At 39.1% G+C, this 17,264-nt stretch overlaps 1 protein-coding gene across 8 annotated transcripts in view; it reads left to right on the top strand.

The window, feature by feature from the left end:
- The window catches only part of LOC131941928 (estrogen-related receptor gamma), a 56,617-nt gene extending 44,039 nt beyond the window's left edge, over window positions 1-12,578 (top strand). For 7 of the 8 annotated variants that reach the window (XM_059301542.1, XM_059301540.1, XM_059301545.1 and 4 more), the window contains 6 exons: window positions 2,356-2,767; window positions 5,993-6,109; window positions 9,148-9,261; window positions 10,728-10,898; window positions 11,010-11,282; window positions 11,392-12,578. In XM_059301542.1, coding sequence (XP_059157525.1) covers window positions 2,356-2,767; window positions 5,993-6,109; window positions 9,148-9,261; window positions 10,728-10,898; window positions 11,010-11,282; window positions 11,392-11,633 — 1,329 coding nt within the window. In that variant the 3' untranslated portion in view covers window positions 11,634-12,578. Of the gene's footprint in view, window positions 1-343; window positions 674-2,355; window positions 2,768-5,992; window positions 6,110-9,147; window positions 9,262-10,727; window positions 10,899-11,009; window positions 11,283-11,391 lie in introns of those variants that run through there. The other variant, XM_059301546.1, reaches the window with a different exon arrangement.
- The last annotated feature ends 4,686 nt before the right edge of the window (window positions 12,579-17,264 follow it).

Raw genomic sequence — 17,264 nt, 5'->3', positions numbered from 1 at the left:
ACCCTTCCATGACGTATGCTTTTTTCTGCACCACCTTAACCGGCTTGCAAACTTTCGGTTGGTCGCTGGTAAGCCTGGAGGTGGAGCCTCCAAGGTCCCCATTCTACAATATTTTTGTCCTGGTCACGTGTCACAATAAGGCAAGAAAGGTAGGGGTGATGACAAAAGGAGCTGTGGTTGTCAAATCTGTGCTGTCGGGGGTTTTATTTGTGGTAGGGGTGGGGGTACAAGCATACACACAGCCTGGTTTTTGACTGGGAGGGGGTAATGCCGCGGTGGTGTTTGATTTTGAAAATGGGGGATAGAGGGAGCGTTATACTGTAGATTCTATGACAAAACTAGATGGCATTGACATGAAATTGGCAGTCTGTTGTTTGGGGCCCTCAGGAAAACATCTTTTTTTATCAGCTGGTCGCATCTCGCCGTCTGCTCAAAGATGTGCCTAGTGTTGTAGTCTGCTTATATACAGCATCATTTTAGCCCGGCTGGTCCCAATGTGGTAGAGCTCATCAATACATTGTTTAGGAATTACTTGAGCATCCCCTGGATTTTAAAAAACAAACCTGAGCTATTTGTGATATTCACTTTTTTTTTCTTTTGGCTGGTAATTGTTCTCCTTAATTAGGAGAGCAATTCACACACTTAAACAGCAAAAATTGATTTGTTCAATATGGTAAGCCGATTTTAAAATACTTTTAAATTTAGTCTATTTTAATGTAAGACTTCCAATCAATTTTCTCTTGTTAAGATTTGTATACTCTTTTCGCTTACTCATGTGTGTACAAAGGTTAGTTTACACTAATTGATTGCTGAAGCCAATTTCTTCGTCTATAATGAGTCTTATTTAATTGCACGCGAAACCGGGCTTTAAAAAGATTTTTATTGTCCTGCGATGTATTCTGTCTGCTGTCTTGTGTATCTGCAATGTAAATCGATTGTGTCCAGAACGAATTGTGTGCTCTCCGAGACGTAGAAACGAAGAGAAAATTATACGGAACTACAACAAACACTGTCCCGTCTCTAAAGATTGGACACGCTCAATAATTGGCTAATTAGCTCTCTTAGTGATCTTCCCCATGCTGTAAAGACTTGAAGATGATAATTAATTACACGCGCACCTTTCATCCTCTCATGAATAATCAGTCGCGCGGAATCACCCTTTGTGCAGAATACTAATGGTCAATTTGGTTGTGACGTCAGAGCGTCTAGTTTAATGGGGGACTTGAATTGACCAGTGTCCACTTTTTACTCGGCCGATCATTAAAAAAAAAAACTAGCTGTAGAATTTAGATACACGCGGGTGTATCCGATATTTGTCTAGTGTATTGTCTGTGTAAAATAAAACTTGTATCAATTCGGGAGCTATACTATCCAGGGCCCTGTACTCGAGTGGGCTCCACGCAGTAGTGGGTAGATGATTACATGGCCTTGTTTGACTGGCGCTGCCTGTCATGTTTCAGTGGCCCCACATCGTTAGGGGCATTATCTGCTTGACAAACCAATCAAGATTCCACTAGACCAAGTTTGGCTGGGCATAGCTAACACAAACGCCAGAAATATGAATACATGTTCAAAATATGGACCGTGCTGATGACGGCATATGAATACATTTTAATTGGCTTCTTTTAAACCGCATCGAGTTTCCTGTAATTGAAGCCGTACTCGACCGTACGGTCCACTACGCTTAATGGTATTGTATTCTACCTCGTTTCCATACTTACAATAAGGCTTCTCGGTCTATTTTTTTTATTACGGTTAGCCCCCTGGACCGGTCATTGCAATGTGTCTGGCCATAAATCTTGCGAGGGGAGGGGAGGGGCGGGCGCTTAATATCAGCTGGTTTGTTACAGAAAATGTCGAGATCAGTTTGCGGCTAGGGCGTCACGGTCGGTGGTTCTTTTATGGTTAGCCTTGGCTAGTGGGGCCAGTTTTAGGTCGTAGGTACTATATAGGTGGTCATTTGATCTGCACCATTCTCGCTCTGACCATTCGGTGTGTGGACGTCGAGGGTCATTCTTAGACATGGAGTTTCTGTTGGACTTTCCTTTCACCGAGCCGTCATTAATGGATTCACATCGTGTATATTTCTTTTTTATTTGTTTTAATTTTTTTATTTATACTTGTGGTTTTTTTTTCAAGTCTAACTTGTGATAGGTTACTGCCTGCTATTAAATTGTTTATTTAATGTGGTTTTATATTCCAAAAATGTAAAGCTATGTTGGATGGATTACAATACAGGCCCTATTATGTATCGATTTGTTTAGCTGGTATCAGTCAAGTGTGGATGTATACACCAACTTGCTGTGGCAGCGTTTGGCCGTGTGTTTAACCGAATGCTCTTGCTATCTTCTCCAGGAAACCGACGACAGTAACTTAGCCTACCGTCTAGGAACTCTGTGGGCTGGTATGGATCTAGACACAGTCATTAAATGTGAGCCAAACAGCCCTCTCGGCCTGGGACGGTGCAACCAGCCCAACTTGGACGACAGCTTCCCTCGGGATGTCTTCGCCTACGACCCCTCCCACGACGACTACGGGTCGGACCGTTCCTACCAGGGAGACAGTGCCGACAGTGGGAATATATCCCCGTGTAGCTTAGACAATATCAAAATCGACTTCTGCTCCACTACGTTTAACACTGAGAACGGTGAAGGCACTGACGGAGCTAAGAGACTTTGTCTTGTGTGTGGTGATGTGGCCTCTGGATATCATTATGGTGTCTCCTCTTGCGAGGCGTGTAAAGCATTTTTCAAAAGGACAATTCAAGGTAAGCTTTTTGACACTTGACTTGTTGATTTTGGTTGTGAAAGATGTCTTTTCAACTAGATTGGGGTGTGTTCAAACAAGTGGTGGGGGGGGGGGGGGGGGGAGGGACAGAAATGCTCATCAGTTGCTGAAAATGTGTGGGCAAATTTGAAGTAACCCTTGCGTGTTAGTTTTTTAAAAGTCAATTATTTTTTCTTCTCTGCATTGTTGGTAGAAACGGTGTATAAAACAAACAGGAGTAGCTTTAAAAGTGGCAAAACAACTTAGCAATGCAATTTTGCTCGCACTCTTGACTAAACTGAAAAGACGCGGATATGAACTCTAGGCAGATGAAAGGTTTTCACCTTTTTTCCCCTTTGAAAAAAAATTGAAAGCCAGGTTAAGAAAGCCTGTATGTGTGTGCGTGTGTATGTGTGTGCGTGTGTATGTGTAAACACGGGAACTGCTTGGACTGGTAGAACATCTGCCTGCTGGGGGCTGCTGCTTATACACCACAGTTTGTAAACATCCCTTCACTAACGCAGTTTGTTAAGGGAGGGGGGGGGGGGGGAGGATGGCCAAACCTTGTCCCTCATATTTAGGATAGTGTGGTATGGTGTCCTGAAGTGTAATTAACTAGCTGTAGGTATCATGAGTGTAGAACAAATGAAGGTCCGTGTAGAAAGTTAAGCGTCCTTAGATACCTGGTGTAATGTATGTACAGCAGCTGTTGACTGGAAGCTCATTTATCACACAACATTACAGGAAGTCGAGCTTCCTTCAGGCAGGTCCTTTATGTATGATGAGGATTTTTGCGGATATGTAAACCTCCTTCCCCCTCCCCACATTTTATGTCCCATATTTTGTTTTGTAAGACGGTTCAGACCAGTCTGTGTCAAAATTTGAATAATTTCACGAGCAATAAACCATGTGCTAACATGAGTCGAATGAACCAATATTGCAAGTACGAGTTAAAACATCTACTTGCTTATTTTTTCTTTAAAAAGTTTAACCGTGTTCTTATTTCTTTGGCTCTCTGGTCGCATGAAATATCTCCACGTCTTCATTGATCGTATTTTTGACGTCATTAGCCGGCTTTATAGTGTACACGTCCGCGGCGTTCATTCAAGATATGAAGGGGTAGAAAAAAGCAAGCCGCGATCGCATTAATTCCAGTTGCCTAACGAGTCACGGGGCAACGTAAGGGTGCGCTCACTAGGTGTATATTTTGGTAGGCAGGTACAGGGAGTAGATTACAGCCGTCTGTGGCTACAGCTTCTGCTTTACCTAGCACGCTATACACAACGAAGCACCCACTGCCCGGCTTTTTTTCTCTCTTTATTGCTCGATATTTAGTTGGCGCTGTCAGCTCTCCAGATTATTCGCGAATCACCACAGGATACATTTAGAACCACGCTCTCACCTAGTTATTATTAGTCGTAGCAACCACCCCCGCCCCCAGCCTCAATATTAATGTTGTTCTAGTCTCGCATTAATGGTAGCGGGTGTTGTGTAAGGCTAATGTTCTCAGGGTTTATTGCTTCAGCCCAGACTAGCGCCATTGTTGAGACTGGTTAAGTAACGGCGATACCGTGTGTAGGAACTCAGCAGTCACTGAGTACAACGGGCTATTGATTCGGTTTGTGGCATGATTGGCCTATTGGGTGTATTAATTACTGAGTGAGATTACGTAGTTAGTCGTTGACTCATTCCTTCAATCATCAACACTGTATAATATACGACCGCGAGATATCTCCCCCCCCCCTCACACACACACACTTGTATGTGTACGCTACAGCCCCATTTCCGTTGACTGATGCAGTGGAGAGGATGCGCCAACACTTGCTATAAATGAAACGAGCAGATCTGAGCACGTAGACAAGGTTCAGGCATTGATCCCGTGTTTGCCGTGCGATCATGTCTGAAACTAATCAATACAGGGGGGGGGGGGGGGGGGGGTTGCGTGGTTATCACGTGATCTAAGACCGGCCGGCGTGGGAGGGAAGGTGGTGGGGTGGTTGTTGGCCTTCTGTTGAAGGGTTAATGAAACATTAGCACCAGCAGTTTAAATCTGTGGCGAGCTGAGTAGCAAATAGGGAGACGAGACGTGCTCAAATGTTTACAACACCACTCTGTTGATTCACAGAACAGCTTAACCGTTTTGGATAAGATTGTACATTATTGCTGGGAAAATATTGCTTTAGAAAAAAAAGTTAATGAACTCGATATTGGGTAAAGCAATTTATTCAAATCTACAAGTACTGTACGCTAGGCGATGTAAAAAATACATTAAAGATTGCATCACCTTCTACTAGACAGTTACTCTGTACTCTGTCCCGTTCAGATTCGTACTGCAGTATCGACCCAAGTCAAATAAAGACTCGATCGATGCGGCTAAAAAAAAAAAACAGCTGACAGAATCCACGACGAAATCGATTTCTGTTTTATAACAGTGAATTCTTTTCATTGTCGTTGTTTTATATAGAAACACTTTGTCGTAATGTTAGAAATTACATGTGCGTAGTAACTAATAGTGACTAACTTCATTTTATTAAGAACAATCAACAGCAAGATTATGGGAAACATGACAGTTTTAAGTTCGATCATTTTATTAAATATCGTATTGTATTATCGAGATTGTTAAGGATACACTGCTATGAATGTTGATGTTGTGTTTTAAAAATGGTAGAAAAACAGGCAGGTTATAATTATGTCAATGTACAAGTATCCTTCTGGGTGAGAGGTTTTAAACACATCCTGTTAGGTGAGAGTGTTTGGCCATCTATTGAGTCGACTGGTTGACACCAGCCTAGTTTCTCCACTCTGCTCAGATGAAGAGCAATCTGGAGCGGAAACGGGAGATGATTTATTACAAAGCTGAGGCCTCCTACATAATTAAGGCGAGCCTACAGTGATAAGGAAGTGGAGATTTTCTCTTCAGGAAGCTTAAACTTAGATATATGTCATACTGCAGTAAAAAAAAAAAAACAAGCAGTGAATGTAGACAAAAGCAGAGACAACCCTACCCAGCTGGTAATTGATGGTGGAAAAAATAACGGATTTGAGTTGAGTAACTAGAGGGGGGAGGGGAGGTTAATAATAGAAATGGGTTGCTTGCACTTTTGACACAGTCACGACAAGCCCACTTGAAATAATGCGTTAATTTCAGGGTGTTTTTTTGTTAGATCACTTACCAAGCTTGTTGTATTTGGTAAAGAAACATTGAAGATCTTGTTTTGTCTTTCAGGTAATATAGAATACTCATGTCCAGCTAGTGGCGACTGTGAGATCACAAAACGTAGGAGGAAGGCTTGTCAGGCTTGCAGATTTCAGAAATGTCTGACTGTTGGCATGTTGCGAGAAGGTGAGTAACTGTACCTCAATGTTCACCTGACCTACATTCATCACTGTGTCGTGTATGTGTGTTGATTGCTAACAGACAGGGTTCAACACACTCTGTCATGTATGTGTTGATGTATTTGTTGTAATTGGAACTTGAAATTGCTTGCTAGACAGTTCTCTGTGTACACAACTCCCTAATCCCCTGGCATGTCACTTTACATACTTGTGTGGCGCTAACAATAGAACGGGTCCTTACACGAGTACCACCTGATTGAAGGAGAGATTGAACTCTTGAACTGGACATGGCTTTCTTGGGTCAATCAAATTTTAATATTCAACGTTCACCATAAGAAAGGGGTAGTTATATAGACTTAAGCTATTTATAAACTTGGCATAGATTGGGTACAAGCTTGTGGGTACTTATAAGATTTGGTCAGTCCAGTGGCTAGTCTGTTGTGAAGAAGGGAACTCTAGCAGACTTTAATTAGGTGTAAGACTCAAGTCTGGTCTGTGGTGGGATGCGGGTAGACCATCCAAATTGCAAGTAGCTGTAAGTACATGATGTTCGTATCTTCTGGGTTGGTCTTAGAACAACATTGTTGTTTGTTTTGGTACTGCTGTTCTGGATGCTTGGGTTGGCTTGTAGTTAAACTAATTTGGTTGACTCATCCTGTTTTTTTTTTTTACCAAACATATAAATGTTAATTGTGCTTTTGTTTATCTTTGAGATATTTGATTGACTAAATAGTTGGATGCTACACGTGTAAACTACGACCAAATGACCTGATTGGTTGTGTGCTGGCATCTAGTCATTTGTTTAGTCGCTGGGTGGTGTTTTATTTGTTCTGTGAGAGTGTGTATGTGTTATGGATGGGGAGTATTTACCCCCCCCCCCCCTTATCGATTGATTTCTCTTGCCAGTAGAGAACCTGAAAGGTGGATGAACTGTAAAAAAAAAAATTCCTGCCCATGTCAAAGCGACCTTTCACTTTCAATAGTTTTTTTATTTTATTTTAGATTAACCTAAGCTACTTAAGTGCTTGTCTGGTCAAATGTGATTTTTGTATTTGACAACTAATAAATAATCGCTAATGCTACGTGAATTGGCTTGGGAAAAAATGTGTTGGCCCAGTTCCAAGCAATCATGGATTTTATAATAGAAATGGTTGCATAATGTTTTGTATAGACAACACAGTTTTGTTATGTTTAATTTTGTTCTGATCGTGCCAAGTGTTTTGGTTAACACCTTGACAAACTGTTCGGGTAGCTGAGCTTCTAGTGTTTGTAGCTACAGCTGGGGGTCACATAGAGCAGCTGTTGGGCCATCACTACATATGTAACATATCCCTGTTTATGGCCCCACCAGCTGTACCGACCACAGCTTGACACTCGGATCTCATTCAGCTTCCATAGCACACCTCGTCACGTGGGACCCGTCAAGTTAACCTAATTGTCGGTCATTGCCTAACTAGTTGACCGTGCCCTAGTTGAGCATGGCCGAGGTTTTATAGCGGCATAAACCTTGTTTGAAGTTAATCCCGTAGCATTGTTCCCGCTGACACAAGGACGTCAGCCTGGTCCTAGATCATCCCCCACCCCAGGTGACCTCGCCGAGAGGGCTGGCTCGTCAGGGACAAATCCTACAAGACAAATCGTAAGAAAGATGGGAGGTCGTGTGTACTGCTATCAATCCATGTCCTGACGTCAGGACCACGCCCTCCCCCACCAAGATTGGGGGGACGGTCGCACTAACCTATGTGTTTTTTATGTTGGCCGCGACCAATATTTCAACTTGTTTTCTACCGTGTCAGGGCCGTGATCGGGTTAGACCTACTGCATATTATGTTGTTAGGTCAAACATCTGGGCGTTTTTCTTTGTTTTATTTTTGCCCATGGGACATTGTCCATTTGTCTAGCGGCTGTGATAAACTAGAGACTGTCTTGGCTGGTAGTGGAAGGCTTAAAGCTTGAGTGTCCATAGAACCCAGGGCCAGATGTCACGTTCATGACGTTGTTGCTAGAAGCTGACCCGCAGCTTGGTAGTCGCTACTTACAGGGTCATCTCATCTGTTTGTGACGTCACACTAGTGACGTTAAAAGGCGGCGTCTACGGCTGTAAAAAGTGTTGTTTTTAATATTCGGGGCTCTAGTCTGATAAACAGTTTATTTTGTCCAACTAAGTCTGGCCGGCTAAACCTTGATCGATTTGTTTTGAACTCACCAACAGGCACAGACCATCGCGGTCTCGTGCACGCCCGGTTTGATTTCAACCAGAAAAAAAACGAACTAGGGTGGCAGGTTTTTTTTCTTCTCTCAACCCAGTGAGGTAGGTGTGGGAACGGCGGAGGATGAGCTCGTTACCCTCTGGTATTGTTGGCATTTCCGTCAGGAAGGGGTCCGCCCCACCACCCCCGTCTTGGCGAAAGTATTGATTGGGGAAAGAACGTGTATTTCTTTGTCTTGGTCTGGCGGCTGGGTAGTCCTAAAGTAAAAGTGTTAACATTGCAGCTCCTGTCGTTATTGATGCCAGTTAAATGCCAACATTTGACGGTTTGTTACCCGGCCTAGTCCCATGACGTCAAACGATTAGCAATCAATTTAAAACAAGCCATTAACCTGACATGTTTAATTTACAACACATTATCAGCAACCTGATGTATAAAACATTGTTGTAAATGTTGGCTCGCCCGCTTTTATAGTCGTGTATTGTTTTAGATGGTGAACACTGAATGTTGGGAGAGTTGAATGCTATTTGTGCTGACCGAGCTGTCAGGGGATAGGCCGGTAGAACATTTATTAGCCATCACACATCAACCCTCGCGCCATCTGTTTGATACGGTATGCGCACGTGCGTGTGTGTGTATCCACGTGTTGCAAGCACTCACTCACACGTGGACACGGCCAGAATAATGTCTCGCACTTTAGTCCAGACCAATTCCCAGCGTGACGTCATCTCCTGGGGGAGTAGAATCCAATCATTTCATTTGTCTGAGCACCGGACTCCCGGGCTTGTTTTAATTAATTACTGTGCTAATGAAACACTTTTCTAAATGTTTTCAGGTGTCCGTCTAGATCGTGTCAGAGGTGGAAGACAAAAATACAAACGTAGTTCAGACTGTCAAACACATGTACAGCCCATTATACCAATGGTCATAAAGAAGTCATGTTTAGAAGGTGGGTAACACCATACCATGTCAACTCTTAGAAACAATAGCTGTCCCATTCAACAACTGGTACAACACCACAGACTCTCAACACTCTCACCCCCCCCCCCCTCCACTACCAACTCTCAGCACCCCCTCCCTCCACTTCAATTTTCAGCATTCCCCCAGCACCAAATGACCAAATAAAAAAAAGTGAATTTCCTGTAGCAGATATTTCTAGGTAACTTGGCCATCAATGAGTTAAAATAAGTAGGCTTATCTCTAAACTAAAAAAATTGGTTTTATAAGGCTGAATTTTGGTCTGGTTTTTTTTCTCCTCTCAACTCAAACAAGAGCACCACTCACCACCCTTCACCAATCAAATAAATAGTGATAAAAAGTGAATGACGAAGCTTTTTTCACAATGTCCTCATCAAATCACTGATTTGTTTATTAGCTTTTAGAAAGGAAGCCTTGTTTAATTTATGGTTGTATCACTGGAGTAGTTAATTAGCTACTGTTGATTGTTTAGGTTTATTGTTTGATTATTATATTGTAGTTCACCTACAATCTACTTGACATAATTGGTTCATTGCTTACGTAAATGCTGGCAGAAATATATGGCCTCAACCTTGGCATATTTATTTTAAATGGTTCATCAGTGAAAGCTAACCTTAGGGTTTCCACTTATGAATACAGCACTATTAGGTTCTCAGTGGTAGAAGTTGACACTTAGATACAAGCTCTTGAGTCTTGTTAGGTTAGTTAGTGTTGACTTCAATTTCTCAAGCTTTATTATGTTTGTTTTTTACAATAATGTAAATAAGTAAAAAAGTTAAATACATTGGCTTTATTAATTAAAATACCCATCTATAACAAAATGAATTGTTATAACTAGAACTAGCTGTACTGAATGACACAGCTGTCCACGATACCTTTAGGGAGATGGTTTGAAAAGTTGTAGACTGTGATGCAACTGTGTGTACCAGTTGATCTAAAACAAAACATTGGGCCTACTCTAGCCTATAAGGTTGTATTTATGCCACCCACTCCCCTATTGCATATAGAGTGAACTAAATTTATCTCAAGAAGCACTTAGCCTAGTCTAAATTAGCTGGAAATGATAAGAACTCTATAACTGCAGTGCAAAAAAATAATCTGGTGCTATAATTTAACGATGGCCAATTTAAATCTGGGCTATATTTAGTAGTTGATGGATTAGTCATAAAGCTTGTGTCCCGACAGACACCATAAACATTTTATTAGGGCTATCAGAGTTTGTTTAGTTAGCCATTCAAAACAATTTTTGGCCCACATTACAATTATTTTGGTCTAATTTTTCTTCTTACCCATTTAAAAAATTCTGAATGGAATTTTTCTTACTGTATAATGTAGTTTTAATATTTGTTAATCTTTTTTTTTCTTCATAAATATCTGGTATTGTTTTCTTAAAATGTTGAGCAACTCATAATTTTGACATTTTTTAAATTATTTTAGTTGCAGACAATAAAATCCTGACAATGTTGCTAGCACTAGAGTCACAGATGGAAGTATTACGGGCCAACACTGACACAGCTATGGATTCAGATGTGAAGTTTATGGCTGCGGCATCTGACCTTGCTGACAGGGAGTTGGTCATGACCATCAGTTGGGCCAAGCAGGTTCCAGGTGAGTCAACACTTGCCTCAGTTAGTCATCTTGTTTGTCTGGCTTGTTTGACCAGAATATTTTTAAAAATTTTGTTATCAGCTTGTTTAACCATATTATTTTTGTCCTCAGGTTTCTCCGCCCTGTCCCTAGTTGATCAAATGATGTTGTTACAACATTCTTGGCTGGAAATCCTTATGTTAAGTCTTGTCTTTCGCTCCTGCCCTTACAAAGGTCAGATCTGCTTTGCAGAGGACCTTCAGATATCCGAAGAAATGGTAGAAACTCTAAACTTTCCTTCAGAGCTGGATGCTCTTGTACGCAAGCTTAGTAAGAAATTTACGCACCTCAATGTCAGCAAAGATGAATTTGTACTCCTCAAGGCCATAACACTTTGTAATATTGGTAAGTTGTGTAAGAAAATGTTGGCACATAGCTTGAATGTAAAGATGTTTATAATAGATTCTCTTGTATTTTTGTTTAGAAAATAATTTGTTATTGAATTTGTCGTCAGATGTTGTAGCAGAGCTTGGGGAGTGTGTGGCGCACCTACAGGACCAGCTGCAAGATGCTCTCTCAGACTGTGTCAAGTCTGTCTATGGCCAGAACACTAGGCGTCTGGGACAGCTGTTCCTCTTGCTGCCATCCATAACACACATCAAGCTCCTGGCCAAACAGTTCTGGTACGACATGAAGAAAGATGGCCGCGTCATGATGCATAAGCTCTTCCTGGAAATGCTGGATGCAGACTCCTGAGATTGGCTCAACTGTAGGGAAAGCTCTTGTTGCTGCACATTTCAAAGGCTGGAATGTACATATTCATCATCTAAGTTTCTAGTTCCCTAGTGTAGTCATGCTGTAACCTGCCTTAGACTAATTAGCTAGCCACAATGTTTTAACCAAGCAATATTTTTGAGGAAGAAAAAAATTATGGACTGAAGAAATGGACAATACCACCAGCCTTTCATCGACTACGAAACAAAAGTAATTGAAATCAATTTTTCCCAGCAAAAAAAAAAGATGGTAAGGCGTCATTAGTCACGTACTTTTGTATTGAGCCTGTGGCCAACCATCCAATGTGAAGTTTTCTCAAGAAAATGTATCAATGAAGGCAGCCAGGGTCATCTCCCTGTGTAGGCTGTTGCTAGTGGGTGTCCTACAGCACAATCATCAAACAGGAGATGACACTTTGTTTATTTTGGTTTTGTTTTTGAAAACCACTCCACTCAAATTATCAACGATTCAATATTTTTAAAAGGGTTTTGTTTATACCTAAATTCAAATGATTTAAGGCATTTTGGCTAAAACACTTGCCATGCATTATACTTCATTTTCTGTCAATGACTTGCATCTTCAATATTTAAAGGGGGGTAACTGGTCAACCAGTTTAAATTATTTTATTTTGCTGTGGGAACAATTCACAATGGGTGTTCCCTGGGGAATGGCATCTCATTTCATTTGGGAAAGTAATTTTTTTAATCTGTTGAGAAGTATTATATTTTTGTTTTAGAAATGAATGAAAAATAACTTGTGATGATTAGATATCAAACCTTTTTTACGATATTTTTTTAAACAAATTATTTCAAGATTTGAACCTCAGGTCTGGTTACTGCAACAATGATCAAATGTTACTTGTCCATGTTTGGTGAATTCTCTAGTTGCTATGGCAACTTTTCAAATGGACTTTTTCTATAAAAATAATCTTTAAATATTACAGACCATTTTTTTTAAATTTTAATCATCTAAATATGTATTTGGGGTGGGGAGGTGGGGAAACTAAAAGATTTTATAGAGCACTCAACTAAGGTAACTTTCGCCCCTTAACACAATTTTTTAACCTGTTGAAATGTCAGATCAATTTTGCTCACTTATTTATTTTCACCTGCATATCAAACTTAAGTTATTTACCATTCATTTTTACCTCTACAAATATAAACCGATGAAACATGCACCTCTCTTTCATTTCTCAACTATAAATATATCACCCCATGAAAGAATTAGTATTGATCTGTCAGATAATAATGGACTGTAGAGCATTCAGTGGTTTAAACATTTTTATTTCCTGTAGATTCCACATTGCCCCAAGCTTCTTATGTTGTATCACTAAACTATTGTACTAGATGATGAATGTGCACAGATCATATTGTCCCACCCCGGATAGCCAGGTTTATAAGATTCCTTATTTATTGAATCTACCGGCTGATACTGTACTAGTAAAACCAGTGGAGAACTAGGCCTCTTCTGCATTTGTTTACAAACATGTCATCCCATACTACTTGGTTGTAAAAAAAATAAAAGCGTATATTATCTATGCTTAAGAGTGTAGACCTATATAGCCAGAGAAATACATCAATTTAAGTCAACAGAAAACTCATTTTTAAGTGATTGTCAACGCATGAGTAATGTAAATAAATCATTGTTTTAAAATTATTAAGAAAGTCATTTGAAAAACTAATTCAATAGACTTAAACTTAAAAAAAAAAAAAAAATCTAACAAAAAAAAAAAAAAATTAAAAAAAAAAAGATAAAAATAAAAAATGTTATAAAAAAAAAAAAAATGTTATAAAAACAAAAAATATGCAGTATGTGAGGTTAGGAGTAATGTATGGAACAGCAAGTTTGAGCACAAGGAATAAATCAGTTTGAGGCTGGTTACTACTAAATACTAAATGGGTTCTGTAAATAAAACTAGAGAAGTAGAACTGATGGATGGGAGGGACATACTCGGTGTCTGTATGCTAGAGGGTTGGCTTTTTCACTGCAATTGGTCAACTTGTTTGAATGATTTAGATGTGCTTTATTTTTAAGATAATTTTTATTTAATATTATTCAGAATATTTTTTCTTGATGTTAATGGGACAATGCCGTTTTTATTGATATACCGGCTTCTATGAATGGAATAGATTTACTGCAGTAAATCTTTATGTTGTGTTTGAAAACTGGTATGAAAGGAATAAAAAAAAAATTAAATAATAAAAAAAAAATGTAAATATATGCATGTGTGAAGTTTTACATTCAATCTTATTTGATTGTAAAATATTCAAATTTAAAAAAAAAAAAAAAAAAAAAAGTATAAATATAAATTACAAAAAAAAAATTAAAAAAAAAATAAAAACAAAAAAAATATAAATAAAAATATAAAATGTAAAAAAAAAAAAAAAACTAGACTTAATGCATGTATATAACTTCTGGTTTGTTGGCTTTTTATACACCAATGAAAATGCAAATTGTATTCCATGTGCCACAGCAGTGAGGCATGCGTACATGTGAACTCATGTGATCATTTTAATGTTGCCATCATTCACTAATTGCCTTCTTCTCCTAGGGAGAGATTTCAAACAAACCATTCCCCCGTTCCCCCTCCATATTTATTCTAACCAATCTGTTGATGATCCTGCCATCACAGCATGTACATTTCATTGGAGTCATGAGTTATCAGAGCACAGATGTAAATAATATAAATAAACCTTCATCACATCACTAATCAATGCAAGCCAAACACACTGGCCTAGTTTTCCCCTGGTTTTATTTAACTAAAGGGCTTTCTCTTAATAATTTACAAATGACTTGAATCATGTTTTTTTTTTTTGTGGATTGTTTTGAGCGAAGATTTCACAGTATTTAACTCATCCTCATTTTTTTTTTTAAGTTGATATGTTGCGCGGCTTTTCTGAAGGCCATCTGCTAGATTCAGTCCATGACTAGATGGATAGAATAGCAGAGTAAATGCTCAGTTTGAATGAGGGCAAGCGAGGTCATTGTTTTTTTTCTAAAGTACACTAGTTTGATCAAATTTTGTGTCCAGCAATTACAAATATCAACTATGTAATGAACATTGAACTGACAAAGTCAGTTTTATTAGTCCTCTGTGAGGCTATAAACATAATTAAAATTAATATTTATTTATACATATATATATATATTTAAGAGATTATATATGATTATGATTGAGTTATGATATGCAATTTGATTTTTATTTTTGAATCGTCAAATTTGGATTTAAAAAGTGTTGTTGATCTCTGCATGTCAATTGTTAGAAACCAAATGTTTTAGATGCACACTTTGTTAGCAGTGAACTCATTGATTGTCTAGTGTTTGACTGCCCTTGTCTAATGAATGCATTGTCATCTGCCCCGCTTTCACCTTATAAATAATCATACTGATAAAGGCAGCAGAAAAGGTTGGATATTCTCATCTTGTCATTTCACTTGATGTGCTCTAGCTGGTTGGTGAACCTTGTAGTTGGATGATGGAAGAGTGCTAAACTTTGTGACACATGAGCTAGACTGGCCCCCCCTCTCACTGTGATAAGGTTCAAACCTCACCCAGCCAGTCGGTCACAGCAATGGGGACACAGACACTTAAAACTTTTTTTTTCAAATTTCTGAGTCTCTTGTCTATTGACATTGGTCTTTCAGTATTTTGGGATAGAATGTTGTTGAGAAAAAAAAAACATGAAAAAAGTGACCTTACTGTTTCCTTGTGATATCATCTAAAAATTAAATGGCCATTTTGGTTGACCCATAATCATTTCTTAGATTAAAGAGTTGAAGCTATTTATCTCCTCCGCCCCTTCCCCATTTGTGTGTACAACAAGCAAAGCCATTCTCCTGGCGTGTGTCACAAATGATTTAGCGGGTCCACGCTTGAATAGTAGATGCTTTGTTTGTAGACTATGATACTAGCTGATGTTCACTATTGTTTGTTGTCCTTAGCATATTTACTCAGGAAATGTATTCATTTTTTTTCACTGCTTTCCACCCCCCCCCCCCCACCCCCCCCCCCCCCCCCACCCCCCCCTACCCTCCCTGTTCCCAACGCCCTCATTCCCTCTTGATCATATATTGTTCTAGATAACTTTTGTTTTATATTGCCAACCGTTTAACAGGAAATGTAACATTTTGTATCACAGAATATTTCTATCACTTGATATTGTTGTTAGAAGAGTTGTTGATTATTTATTGCTATGATATATGAAAGCAAGCGTAGAGCACTATTGCACAAATGTTGAATGATACATTTTTTTTTTGTTTACACTAGAAATGTTGTGAGCTTAAGATGAGATCTTGTTGATACTAGCAGCCCCGCCCCACCCCTTACTGAGTGACCCAGTGTTTTTTTTACCTGCTTGTACCTGTGTAATCACATTGTATAGAAAGTGAAAGTAGACAACTAGCATTCCAGTGTAGTGCATGCCAAGCTCCTGGGGTTTGAACAGAAGCATTAGCAAACGGGTTTGATTGTTTCCCTTAAACTTGATGACTGGCTCAGATTTTAGTTATGTTTTGTTTGATTTAGTTTTTGTCAACAAATTTGTACCTGTATTTTTATGCTTTTTTGCTGTCTTAAATATGCTTTTTTTAAAGTCGTTTCCAGAGTTTTCAGCATTTATGGAATTAGTTTTTTTTTTTTTTAAATTGCCACATTGGGTTAGTGCTGTTTAGATTTGCCAGACTTATCTATGCAAGTGTTTGTTAGAAACCTTTAACACATTGCTTGATGTGACGTGTGGCTTATTTTCTTCTAGTTTTTATGGTTGATATTTTTTTAGATGATGCTAGCCTGTAGTAGTCTTGCAGATATTTTCACTGTTGAATTGTTTGAAGAGAAAATGGAGTTTTTCAGAACACAATCTTCCATCCAGTTAGCTGTTGTGTATAGCTGGAGGCAGTAGAGTGTCTGTGTAAGTGTAGTCTGAGATCACACCAGAACAAACCTCTGGCATAGCCGGTGGGATATCAGCATTTTTCTCTCCATGTTGTGGCATGTTACTCCCTTCAAACTAAATGGGCCTAAAATTTGTTTCATTTTTTTTTTTTAACATCATTGTTCCATCTGTCACTCCACACCACCTCTGTTCCCCCCCTCCCTCCATCCCTATCCTCTGAAACTTATCAATGCCTTCCACAAAAGGTTTGAAATGGAAACTGTGATATTGGTCCATCTTGACTCATCAGAAATGTTCACCGCCTCATGTTAACATTAACTGCCAGATTCAGGCACTGTTTTTATTTTTTTTTTCCTCTCTTGGAACTGAAAACTCAACCAACTGTGTAGACCTGAGTTCCAGCAAATTTCTTTGCTGACAGCCAACCACATGATTCATGTGGGTTTTTTAAAAAATAATTTTAATTTTTTTTTTTTTTTTGATGAAAAGAAATCATGCTATTATTGCAAATAGGGCATATTCTGAGGGGGCATTTGTGCATTTTATGGCACATGACTGATTCAATGTGTCATTTTTCTAACCAATGTTATCATTGTACAAGACACTCCTAGTTTGTATGGTTGATAGCTGGCCATGGTTCAAATGACCATCACTGTGATGTTAGCTAGGAGAAATATGGGCGATGTTTAATGTAGAGTTTGTTTAAGTAGACGTAGATC

Source organism: Physella acuta, unplaced genomic scaffold (assembly GCF_028476545.2).
Source record: "Physella acuta isolate Inbredline_101_S28 unplaced genomic scaffold, ASM2847654v3 ptg000377l, whole genome shotgun sequence".
NCBI lineage: Eukaryota > Metazoa > Mollusca > Gastropoda > Physidae > Physella > Physella acuta.
The sequence above is the reverse complement of the archived record's forward strand: the minus strand, read 5'-3'. Positions and strand labels throughout refer to the sequence as shown.